This window comes from Myxine glutinosa, chromosome 1, assembly GCF_964187855.1.
Source record: "Myxine glutinosa chromosome 1, kmMyxGlut1.1, whole genome shotgun sequence".
NCBI classification, from domain to species: domain Eukaryota; kingdom Metazoa; phylum Chordata; class Myxini; order Myxiniformes; family Myxinidae; genus Myxine; species Myxine glutinosa.
Window position 1 is genome coordinate 327,703,770 of NC_136261.1, and position 16,944 is coordinate 327,720,713.

The 16,944-nt window shown below is 43.1% G+C and overlaps 1 protein-coding gene across 4 annotated transcripts in view; it reads right to left on the reverse strand.

Annotated features, from left to right (window-relative positions):
- Window positions 1–16,944, reverse strand: part of CDC14A (cell division cycle 14A) — a 197,164-nt gene that overhangs the window by 67,566 nt on the left and 112,654 nt on the right. For all 4 annotated transcript variants that reach the window (XR_013621783.1, XM_078769756.1, XM_078769754.1 and 1 more), the window contains 2 exons: window positions 13,954–14,036; window positions 1,002–1,149 (listed from right to left, as the gene is read on the reverse strand). Coding sequence is in view for 3 of the 4 variants with exons in the window: in XM_078769756.1 (XP_078625882.1) it covers window positions 1,002–1,149; window positions 13,954–14,036 (231 nt within the window). In the remaining variant the exon portion in view is untranslated. The remainder of the gene's footprint in view (window positions 1–1,001; window positions 1,150–13,953; window positions 14,037–16,944) is intronic.

Consider the following 16,944-nt stretch of genomic DNA (forward strand, 5'->3'; position numbering starts at 1 on the left):
CATCCTTGTTAAACAGCTTTTAGGCTCTTCCAGTCCTGGATTTGTAAATGATGATGTTTGAATGAGTGAAACATAATTATGTGACAATCTTTTACTGAAATTTTGCCATTTCGTTTTAAGCTCATGGTTAATCCCGATATATCTTTATTTTGCGGTACGAAAAGTTGAAAGTGGTTGATGACGATGAACATCTGACAATGAGTAATCAATTGGATTTGATTGGTAGATGTGATGAATTAGCTACAACACTTCATATTAGCTGCTCATGTACAGTTTACTTCGAGTCGTTGTGACCACAAGTTTTTGAAGATTCTGATCAGTGTGATTTCAAGATTGCTAAATGACAAGCTTGGTTTCTTCTCACCTAAACTAAACTGTATTATTAACAGTAAACGTTTTTATAATAGTAGAAAACAATAGTGGAGCCTTTGAGTAAATTGTTGATGCTCAAAACATCCATATATTGTAACCCCCGAATGTGTCGAAGACTTTTGCACAGCAGTGTATAAACACTTAACTTCCCTTTGTTATCTGGGTGGCTTAGATGTTACACTATGCTATCATACTGCTGGAAGAAATAGCGGAAAAGTGTGACATCTGCTATTAAACAACGTTCGAAAGAACAATGCCACTATTTTTGTTACACAAAGGAGCACATGGTAGGAAGAAGGAAGGGTAACAATTTGAAAAAGCATAAATAAATCAAGTTTGACAAAAAACATGTGGACAATAGAGTAGGGGATACGATGGGCGGTGTGGGGTGGCAGACAGCGAATTAAAAACGATTAAAAGGTGAAAGAGGAGGTGCATGGAATTTGCAGGATGCGTTGGGGGCACAGAGTACGGAACGGAGAAGGGAATGTGCAAGACTTTAGATTTAAAGCAAGACATTTCGTTTTGTGGGTAGAGGGGAGAGAGAGTTTTGAAGTGGGGAATGGAGGTGTATAAATAGGAGAGAAACATAAACATCTATTGTATATATTCATTCCATTTGCACTTACCTTTGCAATGCACAGCTATAGCACCTTGTGTGCTCTCGCATATGTCGTTGAATTTGCGCACTATCTCCAGGCTTGGCACACTTCCATCAGGGAAGAACAGGTCGTGATGAGCGATTCCTGCATCTGTGAATCTGCGTGCGTCATACATCTGCCGGGATGTGATAGGGAGTGCCGATATCATTCACATCTTTATGTAATCTCTTTAACCGGCAGTGAAGGCAAATCAGCACAGAGTGGAAGGATATCATCTTAGCAAATACTCTTTAACCTGTCGTATTTAATTGCAATTTGATACTGCCCATGACTGCAAAATGCGAACCATAAAAAGCACAGTCAGATAGAATCGGAAACTGAATAAGACATAATGCCTTTAGAGAAACACATTAATTACCTCCACCACCAAAGGTTGATGGAGGTTGTGTTTTCACTCCTGTTGTTGTGGTTGTATTGCCCCAGTCAGTTCTGGTTGAACAGACCAGCAGCACGGAGATAGCCGATCAATCCCACCGAAGTGACCCAGAGATCCCCCACATCCACTATGTTGTGCTCTTGCCTACATGACGTCAGGATTGTGCAGTCTTCCATGATATGGTTTATTGTGTGGAGCGGCCTGGCAGTGGTTGCAGGTGTCGTCAGTGGTGTCATTGAGTCTATGCTTGTAGTGTAAAACATATGAGTGGTGTCCACAGCGAGGACGTGAAAGGTGAACACGATCAGACCTGGGGAGTACTTTCTCTGTCATCAATGGGTGGGGGTTTTGCGCCCAAGATACTGTTTGGGCCCAGGTTTTTCTTGTGTTTATGGTGATGTCGGAGGGAATGTGTTTTTTGTAGATTCCGTTGTTTGGTGGGGTGATGTTATGAAGAATGTCACTTTAGTGTCTTTATGGTGTAGTTTTAATATGTATAGGGCCTGTGGGTGGTTGCACATGTAGTGGCATGGGTGAAAGGGGTTGGCATTTGCCGTTGCAAGGAACTGTGCACCTCTCATGTCTAAGTGGTCTTTGATTTTTTGTATTTTAACTTGTGTGTGAAGGTGCGCGATGGGTGTTGTTAATATGCAACCTGTGATGATGTGAAGGACTTGTTTTGTATGGTCTGTAGGGTGTTGGGATGTGTGTTTGATAGGCCGGAGGCCCAAGATGAGTTGGCATTGTTGCTGACTGATTTAATCTACTATTTGTAAATTTATGTTAGTGATGTTCCTTTGTGGTGTCTGAAGACGGTGCCTGTGAGTGCCCTACGTGTGTTCAGCCTGTGTGTGCATGCTTGTTAATGTTTGTCATGTGATCTGAGAACGACATGGATGTGTTAAAAGTGACGCTGAGTATTTTTGTTTGGTGTGTGTGTGGAATAGGGATGATGTTCAGTGTGATGTGTAGTGCAGCACTATGTTGGTGTAATTTGTTAGAAGAGTGACTTGATTTTGGAGGGGCTACTTTTAGTCTGATGATGGTGAGCCAGGTTTGTAGGGTGCTGAGGAAGGGTTGAGGTTGTGCTGTGGTGGTGTTGATGTTGCTACGAGTAGAGGTGATGGTTATGTCGTCCGCATATGATGCTAATTGTATGTTCCCGGGTGGTTGCGGCATATCGTGCATGAACAGATTAAAGATTGTGGAGGAGAGGACTGAGCCTTGAGGGACTCCATTTGGAAAGTATCGTGTGTGTGATATGCAAGACCTGCCGTTAAAAAAAGACCTGCCGCAGGTTTGTATGTGTGGTGCAAGACCTGCCGCAGGTTTGCGAGACCTGCCGTTAAAAAATACGAATGACTGTCTGCACGATAGGTAGTTGGCCAGCCAATGTTTGTTGTTGTTGTGCATGTTTGTGTTGAGTATTTTATAAGAGCTTTGGGAGTGTGTCAAACACTTTGCTGATGTCTACTGTGGTGAGAATAATGCGTTTTGTTGGTTTTCTATTGTTGAAGCCTTCAAGGGTGTTTTGTGTGAGATTTGTGAGGAGAGTGGAGGTGGAGTGGTTTTGACTGAATCTGTGTTGGTTGTGTGAGAGAGGGTTGTGAGGGTTTGTGAGTGTAAGTATGCTTTGGTGGGATCTTTGTTTGGTTTAAGGAGGGCAATGATTTTGCCGAGTTTGCAAATTTGGGGAATTATTGAGTGTTGGGAGGAGAAATTGATTATATTTGTGAAGGCTGATATGCCGTGTGGGCCAAGGTGTTTTAAATGTAAATTGGAGATGTTGCCAGAGCCGGTAGCCTGCGAGTTTTTGATGATTTTTGTTGTTTGTGCAGGAGTGAATGGCGTAATGGTGGTGTCGAGTTGGGAGCTGAGTTTGCGTCTTGTAATACACCTTTCCTCTTTTCTGGGTCCTATTTGACTTGTGTTTGTGTTGTGGTCAATGAGGAAGTTACCTTGTTGTTTTTATGATTGGTATGTTGGTTGTGGTAGTTATGGCTGCATGTGAGGGTGTTATGCTGCTGTTGGAGTTATTGATGCTGTTTATGGTTTTGTACAAGTGTTTGGTATTGGTTAAGTGGTTTAGTGTTTGTAGAAAGGAGTGCCAGTTTTGTGGTTTTCTCATGAGTATTTTGTTGTTGATTTCTGTGTTTAGTGTTTGAATCCTTTCGACTATGTGTGGTACTTTGGGTGTTGGTGTGTTGTGCTTTAGATCGTCTCATTGTTTGATGAGGTGTGCGATTTCTGGTGAGTAGTTGGGGTTTTATTTTTTGATATTGCCCTGCTTATGCTGTAAGATTTGCTACACAATAAAAGAACAGAACAATAGAAGTACAAAATTAATGAAGAATTACTGTGTAATACATGAACCATGTACAGCAAATCAATCTCTGATCTTGATGCACAAGCGAAGAACTCATCCTTAAGGATGGGTTAATTCCCACAGAATTAGTGTATTTTAGTATGAATTGTACTATCCGCTCCCATCAGAAGCAGTGTTATGCCATGCATTTGGTAGCTGCGGTTGTGATGGTCATTTTGAACTGTTTGATGCGGATGTCAATGTTAGTGATGTTGCTTTTGTTGAGTTGTTGGAAATTGTGTTCAGTGTCGTGCTCAGTTGCTCCACGTTGGTTTTTTGTAATTGGTGAATGTTTTGTTTTTGTTTGTGTTACATATTCACGTCATTTCTTTTCGAGATCAGATCCAAGATGGCCGACTGGCGGCCATTTTGTTACTTAAACGTGTACCCAACTATTTCTTGAACATGCATGGTTCGATTTTGTTGAAACTTGGCAAAAGCAGAGTATGTGATGGCATACATGTGCGCCTCACTTTATTTTGCGATTTGATCAAAGATGCCGACTGGTAGACTAGCGGGCATTTTGGTTGCAAAAAAAACCCCGATATTGACCACATCCTCAACCCTTTCTTGGATATGCATTTACCGTTCTTGTTCAAACTTGGCACACAGAAACTGAATGATGGTTTACATATGCAAGTCATTTTTATTTCGAGATCAGATCTAAGATGGCTGATTGGCGGCCACTTTTTTTTACTTAAACGTGTCCTCAACCATTTCTCGACATGCGTAGACAGATTTTAATAATAATAATAATAATTCATTTATTTTGTATAGCGCTTTTCCAGAAGCCCAAAGGCGCTTTGACAGAGTGGAAAACATAATGCATAACAATACATGAAAACAACAATTGCAAAAAGACAAGAATCAATAGGGAAATATTTAAAGCAAAAGGAGGGAGAAGGAGAAGTGATAGTCAGGGGTTAAATGCTGTGGGTTGAATGTTGAATGCAGTGTTGAACAGGTGGGTCTTTAGTGATGTTTTGAATGTGGTGAGTGAGGAGGAGTCTCTGATGGTGTGAGGTAGTGAGTTCCAGAGGGTGGGAGCAGCGATGGAGAAGGCCCTGTCCCCCCAGGATCTGAATTTGGTCCGGATGGAGGGGGTCAGGAGGTTGTTACCAGCAGAGCGGAGGTTGCGGGTGGGAGTGTGTCTGGAGAGGAGGTCAGCCAGGTAGGATGGGGCCAGGTTATGGAGGGCTTTGTATGTCAAGAGGAGGATTTTGTACTGGATTCTCTGGGGGATGGGGAGCCAGTGAAGCTTGTAAAGGACGGGGGTGATGTGGTCATGGGTCCGGGAATGGGTGAGTAGACGGGCAGCGGAGTTCTGAATGTATTGGAGTTTATTGGTGATTTTTGAGGGTGAACCATAGAGGAGGCTATTGCAGTAGTCCAGACGGGAGGTGATGAAGGCGTGGATGAGGGTTTCTGCAGCCGTGGAGGAGAGGGATGAGCGGAGACGGGCAATGTTTTTCAGGTGAAAGAAGGCTGACTTTGTGATCTGTTTAGTGTATTTGTCGAAGGAAAGGGTTTGGTCAAAGATGACGCCAAGATTCCGGATGTGAGGGGAGGTGGATACTGGGATACCGTCGATGTTGAGGGCAAAGTTATGGGTGGATTTTGTGAGCGTTTTTGGGCCGATGATGATTATTTCAGATTTATCACAGTTAAGCTTGAGGAAGTTGATTTGAAGCCAGGATTTTATTTCAGTGATGCAGTTTGTCAGGATAGAGTGGGTGTCGGTGGAGATGGACTTGGTGGAGATGAAAAGCTGGATGTCATCGGCGAAGCAGTGGAATTGGAGACCATGACGGCGGATTAAGTGACCAAGGGGGGACAGGTAAAGGATGAAGAGGAGGGGGCCAAGAACTGAACCTTGGGGGACACCTTGGGGGAGGGGAGCAGTGGGGGATTTGCAGTTATTGATGGAGATGAACTGGCGTCTGTCAGAGAGGTATGATTTAATCCAAGAGAGGGCAGTGCCGGTAACGTTAAAGGTGGATTCAAGTCGGGTGAGTCTTGGTTTGTGAGGTGTCCCCCTGAGGTGTCCTTTACTCATAATATATGATATGAATCATTACTCGCTCCCATCAGAAGCTCAACGTGCATTTTGTTCAAACTTGTCACAAAGACAATACAGGAGAGTATACATATGCAGAAGATTTTGTTTTGAAATCTGACCAAAGATGGCCGACTGATGGCCTTTAACCCCGTTAACTTTAAATTACTAAAACCACGGAGACTGACATTTTATGTCTTTTTATTCTTGTTATCCATATAATAATATGCTAATACGTAGCTAATACGTATGCTAATACGTAGTAAACCTTCAAGCCTGGTGTTGGGCTAGCGGCTAGGGTGCCAGCTTAGGATCCTAGGATCCTGGGTTTGAATCCCGGTCGATCGCTGAATTAACGCCAGGGGGGTTGACTCAGCCTGTCATCCTTCCGAGGTCGGCAAATTGAATACCAGTTCACTGGTAATTCCCCGTTTGTCGTAAAAGGCGACAAAAAGGGTTGGCGGCAGGAAGGGTATCCGGCCGTAAAACATTGCTTCAAAAAGGGGACCAACAAAAACAACAACAACCACGGTGCCCGAAAAAGGCCAACCACCGCTTTGCGGGGAAAAATGGCCTCTAAAGGTGGTAGCGGGGGGTCCATCCTTATGGAGCTAAAGGCTTTTTCCCTGACAGCTCCCAGTCCCCGCTGACCCCCAGTCGGATGCAGGATGTCGTCTCGTGGTGCAAACCACTCCACAATTTTCCAGTCACCATTGATGTCCACATCGCTAATAACGCCAACTTTGATTCACCTGGGGGGTGGGGGAAGTGGCAGGAGGAGGGTAGTGGGGGGAAGGGGACCACACAGTCTTCACGCCCCGTTATTGTGCTACGCAGCAGTGTGCAATGTCGTCGCAAACTTTGCTTCACTGGGGGAAGGGCGTCCGATCTTCTCTTCTATACCTTCTTTCTATATAATAATATATGAAGGCTTTTTTTGTCATGGTATTTTTACCATGGGCTTCTGCTAGTATATTAATAATGCTCAACGTGCATTTCATCATAAAATAATACATATACCTGTAAACACACACACACAAGCATCATAAAGAAAAGGCACACACACACAACCATCTACAAAAAAGAGACGCGTGTGCACGCACACACACACACACACACACACACACACACACACACACACACACACACACACACACACACACACACACACACACACACACACACACACACACACACTCTCTAAATCCTTCCCACGTGAGGCCTCTGGACGGATAAACCATTACTGTTGCCTTTCCATGCTCTCCTATCCTCAATTATCTGAAATTCTTCCCATGCTCTCCTATTCCTAGTTAAAAGCAGTGGCGAACAAGAAAGTCTCCACTCACTATAATTAACCCAATAATATTTATTAATAATAAATGACAGCCGAACAGCAACAACAAATGGATGTACAAACTTGTGTTTCCTTACAAAGGTAGCTGCAATTACAACGAGCCCTAACAAGACACAGATGAGACACAAACTTGACTCTATCCACTGCTGAAAGACTTGTTTACACAGAGAGGGTATAGGGCAGGGAAGCCAGATACGAAAACAGTAAATAAACCTTAAGTATGAAGGAGACAAGGAAGGGGTAGGGAGGGGGGAGGAGATGGTGATATATTGCCTGCTTATCGTCCACACTGTCAACGAGAAGGCACAAATCAGCTGGTGATGTGGAATCCTCCTGCGCAAAGATATCTCATCTTTGGTGTTGATACGAAGGCACAAACTGGCTGGTGGTGTGGAACATACATGTATCTCGTCTTTGCGCTTGATACAAATCCACAAACCGGCTGGTGGTGTGGAACAACTATCTCGTCTTTGCGCTTTATATGAAGGCATAAACCGGCTCATGGTGTGGAACAAGTATCTCGTCTTTACGGTTGATATGGAAGCACAAAACGGATGGCAGCAAGGCACAAGACAGCCAGTCGCAAGGCACAAAATGGCTGGCTGTGCTTCACTCATGGCAATATGCTCAATTGAACTTAACTGAACCAAAATTACCTCAAAATGCCTCACTTTACTTTCCTGGGCTCTCACCAACTTAACTGTCCTTGGTTCTGATAAAGGTGGCAGCGCACATACTTCTTTACATTGCCGTATACAGGGTAGTGTCATATATACCCTTGTGTGGCATTGTCCCCTGTGCAGCACAAATAGTTCCATGGGCTACATGCTGGTGGAAGTTAGTTTAAGCAGCTCCACATGGCTGAACAGGGCAGGCTGAGTAAGTCCCATGGAAGAGGGGGTAAGCCAGTACGTATTTTGCTGACCTCGGAAGGATGACAAGGTGAGTCAACCCACCTGGTGTTATCTTCTAACTGGATAAAGTGGGCTCAAACTCAGGACTAGTAAGGTCGATATATGGAAAATACCCCCTCAACCCCCAAAAAATTGCTACAAAAGGTTTCTCAACTGATTCTGGTAGGGTTTAGTGTACTTTATAACATACTAAAAGTTTACCAAAGTAGGACCCCCGGAAAAGTGTTTTTTTCAAGATGGCGTCCAAGATGGCCGCCGAAACCTCTTAATGATCATAACTATGTAACTATCAACTCAAATTTGATGATCTTGGTGTCTATCCCTAGGTTTTTGGGGGCAAGGAACACATTAAGACCATTAAAAATGAAAGTGGGCCATTATCTAACAGGTTGAGGGGGCATTTTCCATATATTGACCTGAAGAATGTGTCGAATTGGATCTAACTGAATAACTAATTCTCATCTTTCTCTTTTTCAGATTCAACAATGAGTGCAAGCACAGCCAGTCAAGCTTTTTGTCCAATCTGCAAGGAGGAGATCGAGGATTCCAGTGATAACTGGGTTGCAATTCAGTGGAAGGGGGCGAAGGGAATAAATGAAGTCAGTGTAAAGCGGAAGGACGATCTTGTAGTTGAAGCCAGTACTAAAGTGCATAAAAGCTGTCGTCAACAGTACATAAATGATAAAAACATTAAAAGCCATGTTGCAAAGAAAAGTAGTGGTTCTGTGCCACCAAAGAGAACCACAAGACAATCAAGTTGAGGTTTTGACAGTGAAAAGGATTGCGTATTCTGTGGATGTACAATTGATTTGGACAAGGGACACTTTAGCTGGGTACGGACTGACAAATTTGTGGAGACAATTGTGGAGGTCTGTGAATCCCGTTCAGATGATTGGGGACATACTGTAAAGGGTCGGATTGAATACTATTTACGAGATTTACATGCAGCAGACGGACTTTATCATCATTCGTGTAGTGGAAATTTCCGGTCCTTCAAGTCTGTGCCTTTAGAGTTCCAGAAAGCCCCCGAAGCCAAGCGCAGAAAGTGTGGTCGTCCTAAAGATGAAGATAAGTATGAAGCATTTCAGAAAATGTGTGCTTACCTAGAACTGAACAGTGAGGAACAACTAACTGTTACATCTTTGAGCCTCATAATGAAAGGGTATCTTTGTAATCTTGATTCGGAACCGTATGACAATTACAGTTTGAAAAAGCGTCTTAAAGAACGCTTTAAGGACTCAATTTTTTTTGGTGAAAGAGAAGGCGTGGACGATATTGTTACGATGAGAGAACAAACGTCGCAGATTCTGAGATCATACTACAAGCAAACGTGTCAGGAAGGCGATGAAGAGTCCCAAAAACGCGCTATTATTGAAACTGCTGCTAGGTTAATCAGAAGTGATATAAAATCTCAGGTTTCTACCGTGACGAATCAGTATCCAAGTAGTGATGATTTAAAACTTGATTCAGCCCTATCGTTCATTCCGACTAGTCTGCGGACAGCACTGGAAACATTGTTCGTTGGGAAAGACACAAGACGCAAGGTTGCGGCAGTTGGTCATGCCATAATTCAGGCAGTTCGCCCACGAGCTGTCATTGCACCGCTACAAATGGGACTTGCTGTGCAAATCCATCATCTGTATCGTTCGAAGTTCATTGTGGATACTCTTCATGAAATGGGATTCTGTTGCTCATACACAGAAGTGATCAGATTTGAAATAAATGCAGCGGATTGTGTGGAACCTGATGTCCTAGGTGGTGATGTAGATTTGCTGGAGATGTCTGTCCTCTTTGCCGCTGATAATGTTGATCATAACGTTATCACTATTGACGGCAAAGGGACATTTCATGGAATGGGTGTAATTGCCTGTGTCACCCCTGGAAAACGGACGAACCATCTCATTCCGCGAAGACAGATCTCAGAACTGAAACTGAAAACAAGACAAAAATTCCTATCTTGGAGTACAGGTTTGCAAGGCATGCTTGTCATGAGGTAGTCTTCGAGGACCTGCCGAGATTTCTTGACTGTGACAAGAGGATCGATATTCTGTGGGAAGTCTCCCTCGGCTTCAAAGAGGCAACACCGAATTGGCAGGGGATGATGCATATCTTGCATCACGGGAGCCAGCACCCTGGGCAGTCGTCAGTCAAATTCTTGCCTATGATCAATATGTACTCTGGAGACAAATCATGCATTGTGTCTACATTAGACTTTGTTTGCAACCTTGCCATGAAGCACAACCTTCCCACCATTGTAACTTTTGACCAGCCCTTGTATTGGAAGGCTACCGAAATCATCATTGATGCGCCACAAAGTAGTCACCTGAAAGGCATTGTTCTGATGTTGGGGTGTTTCCATACACTTATGAACTTGCTGGGGGCCATATGAACTCTCATGGAAGGGACCGGTCTCAAAAACATACTTGAGACTGTCTATGGAGAAAATGCAGTTGTGCACATGATAACAGGGAAAGCTGTCCAGAGGGCTTTGCGGGGCCATCTTCTTGTTGACAAGTGCCTACATAGCCAGCTTATAACGGAAATGGCCAAAGACGATCCCGAGATTCAGACACTGCTGGATCAAGCCGAGGAATTGTACTCCTCCCTTCTTAGCGGAGAGACGACGCTAGGAGATGCTGCTTGTTCTGAGGTTTTGATCCAACTCGAGACAGTAACGGAGAAGAAGAAATCTGAACTTGCTCAGACCTCAAAGACCAGCAAGTTGTGGCTGAATTATCAGCATATGGTTGGCATGGCAAGAATGTTGATCAAGGCGGATCGTACTGGGTCTTGGTTGATGCATTTGCAGGCAGTGTCCAATTGCCTAACTGTCTTTGCTGCAGCTGGGCACTTCAATTACCTGCGATCTGCTCATTACTACCTGCAGCAAATGAGCAACCTGGAGGAAAAGCACCCAGACGTTTATCGAAAGTTCCGTGATGGTTTTCACGTTGTTCGTAGGAGCAATCAGTGCTGGGCAGGGCTTAGTAGTGATCTTGTCATCGAACAAACATTGATGAGGTCTCTGAAGAGCACTGGTGGTCTAACTCGCAGCAGTGGGATGACCGAGGACATGCGAAACCTTTGGACCTTATCTGCACCTGTAACATCCGAGTACAACATTGCGATGCAGGATTTCACAAACCTAACCTATACTACAAGTCCGCAACACAAAGACTCAACTGAGGCGCGCATCAAAAGAGATGCATCTGATCTCGAGAAAATTCGGATAAAGCTTGCAGCCTGCTCACCCTTCACATCTGATCCTACTCTGAGAAACATTGTCAACGGGATAGTGGCTGGGCCAGATGTGAATGTACATGACTTTGAATCGGTTGGAAACAAGATCATTGAAGATATAATCGGAAAGTCGGCATTTACTTACAAATTCAAGCGGAAAGACAGAGCCAAAACCCTTGGGAATATCTCTGCTGTGAAGATTGCTCCTGATCGTACCATTGATCCTGCCCTTCTGTTCCAGCGTTTCCTTCTGGTGTCAAGGTCAGGAGATCTTTCCCTTGAAGAGGTTTTGACGTATGAACTAAGCCCCTACCCTCCAGCCCTCTTTGAGACCAGGAACATTCTTCGAAAAGCAGACAAACCTCAGCTTGCTCAGGCAATTCGAGACCATGCTGCGGACTTATCAAGTGAGGCTGTGATGAACTCTATTCCCAAAACAGATTGTTACGTGCTTGATGGTGGCTCTTTGCTCCATCGTTTACCGTGGAACAAAGGCGACTCATATAATGCAATAGCTGAGTCTTATGCAGACTTCACTGTGAGACATTACGGACAAGCGACAGTGGTGTTCGATGGCTATGGTGAAGGTCCCTCCATAAAAGACAACACACATCAGAGACGAGGAAATAACCTGCACCCTATTGTTAGTTTCACTGCAGAAACAGAGTTTGCAGGCAAAAAGGACGACTTTTTGTCTCGTGACAAAAACAAGGCAGACATGATTGCTCTCATCAGCACAGCACTAACTAAAAGGGGATGCCATGTCATTCAGTCACCAGGGGATGCAGACATTGATATCGTTAAGGCAACTGTTGAACGATCCCGTCATTGCACCACAACGTTGGTCGGTGAGGATACAGATTTGCTGATCTTGCTCCTTCATTACTCCAGAACAGACAATGAGATCATCTACTTCCGTTCTGATGCAAACAAGCAGTCAAAAGAACACAGAGTGTATAACATTAACCTGTTGAAAGAAACTTTAGGAGACGATGTGTGCAATGAGTTGCTCTTTGTACATGCCTACTCAGGATGTGATTCTACTTCAAGGATTTTCGGCATCGGAAAAAAGTCAGCCTTCCGGAAATTAGTGAAATCTGATCCTGTCATGAAGTCCTGTGCTAGTGCATTCATCCTTCAAAACAAATCTCAAGAGGACATATCAGATCTTGGCAAAGACCTGATGGTTGATCTCTTTGGCGGCAAGTCTAATGATACGCTATCATCACTGCGCCATATCATTTTCACCAAAAAAGTGGCAACTGCTCAAGCATTTGTCACTTCTGAACGGCTCCCCCCAACATCACCTGCAACAATATTCCATAGCCAACGTGTGTACTTTCAAATTATGGTATGGATGGGGATGGCAAATGAAATGAACCCAACTGAATGGGGATGGAAACAGGAAAATGATCAGTTAATTCCAATTATGACCCAAAACAATGCTGCGCCTGACGAACTCTTGAACATTATCCATTGCAACTGTTTGGGGGGATGCAAATCCTCTCGATGCAGCTGCAGACGCTATGGACTCCGCTGCACTGCTGCATGTGGCCCTTGCCAAACTGAAAACTGTGACAATCCAAACAACACTCAAGAGGTCGATACTGAGGAGGAGGATGACACTCAAAACTGAACGCTCTGAAACTTATTCTATGGACAAAGGTGTTTGTGCATTAGGTGACAGCTGAAGGTCATGAGTTCAATTTCATAATGATTCAACAGCTCAGTAATATCCAAAGTTGTCTTAATGTGTTCTTTGCCCCCAAAAACCTGGGGATAGACATCAAGATCATTAAATTTGAGTCAATAGTTATGGACTTGCGGTCATTTGGATGTGTTGGCGGCCATTATTGACGCCATATTGGATTTTTGTGTTACATATAATGGCCCACTTTCATTTTTAATGGTCTTAATGTGTTCCTTGCCCCCAAAAACCTAGGGATAGACACCAAGATCATCAAATTTGAGTTGTTAGTTACATAGTTATGATCATTAAGAGGTTTCGGCGGCCATCTTGGACGCCATCTTGAAAAAAACACTTTTCCGGGGGGTCCTACTTTGGTAAACTTTTAGTATGTTATAACGTACGCTAAACCCTACCAGAATCAGTTGAGAAACCTTTTGTAGCAATTTTTTGGGGGTTAAACTGTATTTTGACCTGACTAGACCATAAGATCTTAAGCCAGCCACCTTTCCCGTTAAGCCAACAGCAGACTTACAGTAAATGATGCGATATAGAAAAACAAATGTAATGGAGTGGAAGCATCCAATAAATGTTAGAAATAATAAACTAAATGCAGTGCATTCCTTCGGCATTTGCTCAATACAACAACAACAACATGCATTTTAAGGCCATTTTCCCTGCTAGAGCGGGGGTTAGCCTTTGCTCAATACACCAACAGATATTACATTTAGCTCTAGTCAGTGTCCTTCCATTAGATGATTACAAAGATATATCTACAATTACAATGATTAATATAAAATTATTACATTTTTGAAATTCACTACTCTGGCGCACTTCCACTCTCGATCAAGCGCGAAAAACAAAGAATTATGATGCAACACCAGTAATACTATCTCCATGACAACATTTATGGTAAAACTGGCTGACCTTCTTGTTGAGGCGCACAACAACTGTGACACCATGCTTTTTGAAGTAAGGAATGTATGCGTCCGGCGCATGTACAGGGTACCCTGGGGCAACAGGAAAAAATTCCAACCTCACTACAAGTAAAAGTACAAAATTAATGAAGAATTACTGTGTAATACATGAACCATGTACAGCAAATCAATCTCTAATCTTGATGCACAAGAGAAGAACTCATCCTTAAGGATGGGTTAATTCCCACAGAATTAGTGTATTTTAGTATGAATTGTACTATCCGCTCCCATCAGAAGCAGTGTTATGCCATGGTGTTCTCCCCCACCCTGAACTACAAAAAAAAAAAATACCACCTAAAACCTGCCCGTGCACACCACGAGTACAACGAGCAGTTTTTACCTTGTGGTTCAGGAGTGTATAGAAGTCAAACAAACAACAAAAACACAAACGCTTCTCCAATTATAGTACGATAAATCCTTATAATAAACTACTGTGGAGTAGAACACTTGGAATTCCATCCTCGGAAATGGCTGATAGCAAGATCTCACAATTATTTTTTTAGAATCAATCATGTTCAAGTTTTTTTTATTATACGGCAAGGATGAGCGAAGCTAGGTCGTTTATTCCCGATATGTGAAACACCCTGCAACTCCGCCTCCAGAAAACAGACCTTTTGGAATGCAGGCTGCATATTCCATCCAATAATCATGTAACTTGGTTTATAAAACTATCCTTAGGCTGCTATGTTGAAAGGTTTGTGTCAATTGCTCAAGCGATTGTAGAGAAAACAAATGTAAAAGTGAATAAAGGTGAAAAAGGAAGGGCGGAAGAAAAAATTAAAATAAAGTGAGGGCCTTGGCCGACGTTCCAAAACATGGTCGAGGATGGTTGTGGATGCCTATTACTAGTTATTATATGAACATAAAATCATTACTACAGTTGTTCAGTAAAGCATAAAGGCCCACTGTCTTAGTCGTTGCCATTATAATTCAGTTTAAGCTTAAAAAAAAAAAACTCAATAAAGTAGAGTTAGCCAAATCTAAATGTCCATCACAAAATGTGGAAACTAAAAACCAACAATAAAACTGCAGGATTTTCCACTTGTTGTTTTAGCCAACCAGTTTTATTATCCCCACACCTTTTGAAAAAAAAAATGGGGGGAATATTGTAATCTGCTCTGTCTGTTTGTCAGTCCATAGTCACGCTATCTCCTCCTAAACGGTTGGGCAGAAATTCAACAAACTTGGTAGTTATGATCACCATATGGCACGAAGGCACAGCGCAGTATCATTTTTAGCCCCACCCCCTGGTGCCTGAGATGGGTCAAAGGTCAAATACCAAATAATGCAATTACAGACGGACACACTTTAAAACATTTTTAATGAAACTTTGTATATATGCAATCCGCATTGGGAAATGCAAGAAATATGTAATGATCTTTTGGATTTGACCCCTGGTTCATGCCCCAGGGGGTGGGGCTTTGAGTCACAAGGGTCAAAATGGGAAGGTAATCAAATAAAACTTTGATATTTGGCCATTCTTAGTGGAGCCTTTTGTCATCTTCAACTTTCAAGGTGGGAAGTGTGGGTATTTTTGATGGCGCGCCATCGACTTCACCCTGGTTGACTTTACGAAAACGAATATACATTTTAGCCAAACCTAAGTTATTTGGGCAGCACTGAAAATGATTCTACTAATATAATAATCATTGAACGAGACAAAGCATTTTACAGTTCATAGAGTGTAAAAAAAAATCAGCTGAGAGATTCTGAATACAACAGGCAGGTTGATGACTCGAAGAGTCTAAGGCAAAGTTGCTGACTTTGCAACCGTGACATTTTGATCGAAAAAAACAAACAAACAAAAAAAACCAATCGGCTTCTAGATTTTGATTGGTGAACCAATTCAGTGACCCAATATACAAATCCTTAAAATTTCAAGTCAATCAGATGAAAATTGCACACAGCTGTAAGGACGAAGGACGGGAACAGTGGTGAGTTTGAGGTGAAGGTGGGAGTGCATCAGGGGTCGGTTGTAGTCTATTTCTATTCTTCTTCTATTTGTCTTCTATTTGTCTTCTTGTCTTCTATTTGTAGCTGTGATGGAGGTGCTGGCTCAGAACGTAAAGGAGGGTTTATGTGGGAGTTGTTGTATGCAGATGATCTGGTGTTGATTGCGGAAAGTATGGATGGACTGAAGGAAAAGATGAACAAGTGGAAGGAATGTATGGAGACAAAAGGTCTGAAGGTGAATATCGGAAAGACGAAGGTGATGGCAAGTGGTAAAGCATGTGGTGAGGTGGAAAGAACTGGGAAGTGGCCCTGTGCTGTGTGCAGGAAGGGTGTCGGAGTGAACTCCATTCAATGTACAATGTGCGCTGAGTGGGTTCATCAAAAATGTAGTGGTCTGAGAGGGTCATTAACCAGTGTGGCAGCTACATTCAAATGTAAGGTGTGCACAGAGGGAGCTGCAGATGGAGAAAATGTTGAGTTGGATCTTGGAGACGGCGTGAAGCTGGAAGGTGTGAAAACATTTTGCTACCTCGGAGACATGCTGAATGGAGAAGGTGGATCAGACTCGGCAACGGTTGCTAGAGTGAGATGTGCATGGAAGAAGTTTCGGGAACTGAGTGGCATGCTGATGAGGAGGGGAGTGTCGTTGAAGCTGAAGGGAAAGGTGTATGCTGCATGTGTGAGAAGTGTTATGAATTATGATTTATGGGAGCGAGACATGGGTAATGAACGTAGAGCAGCAACGAAGGTTGGAAAGGGTGGAAATGCGAATGGTTCGATGGATGTGTGGAGTATCGTTGAGAGAGAGGAAGACAAATGATGAATTGCGAAAAATGATGGGAATAGAGCCAGTGATTGATGCTGTGAAGAGGAACAGGTTGAGATGGTTTGGTCATGTGTTGAGGAAGGATGAAAGTGACTGGTTGAGAAGAGTGATGGAAATGAATGTAGAAGGAAGTAGAGGACGGGGAAGACCGAGAAAGACTTG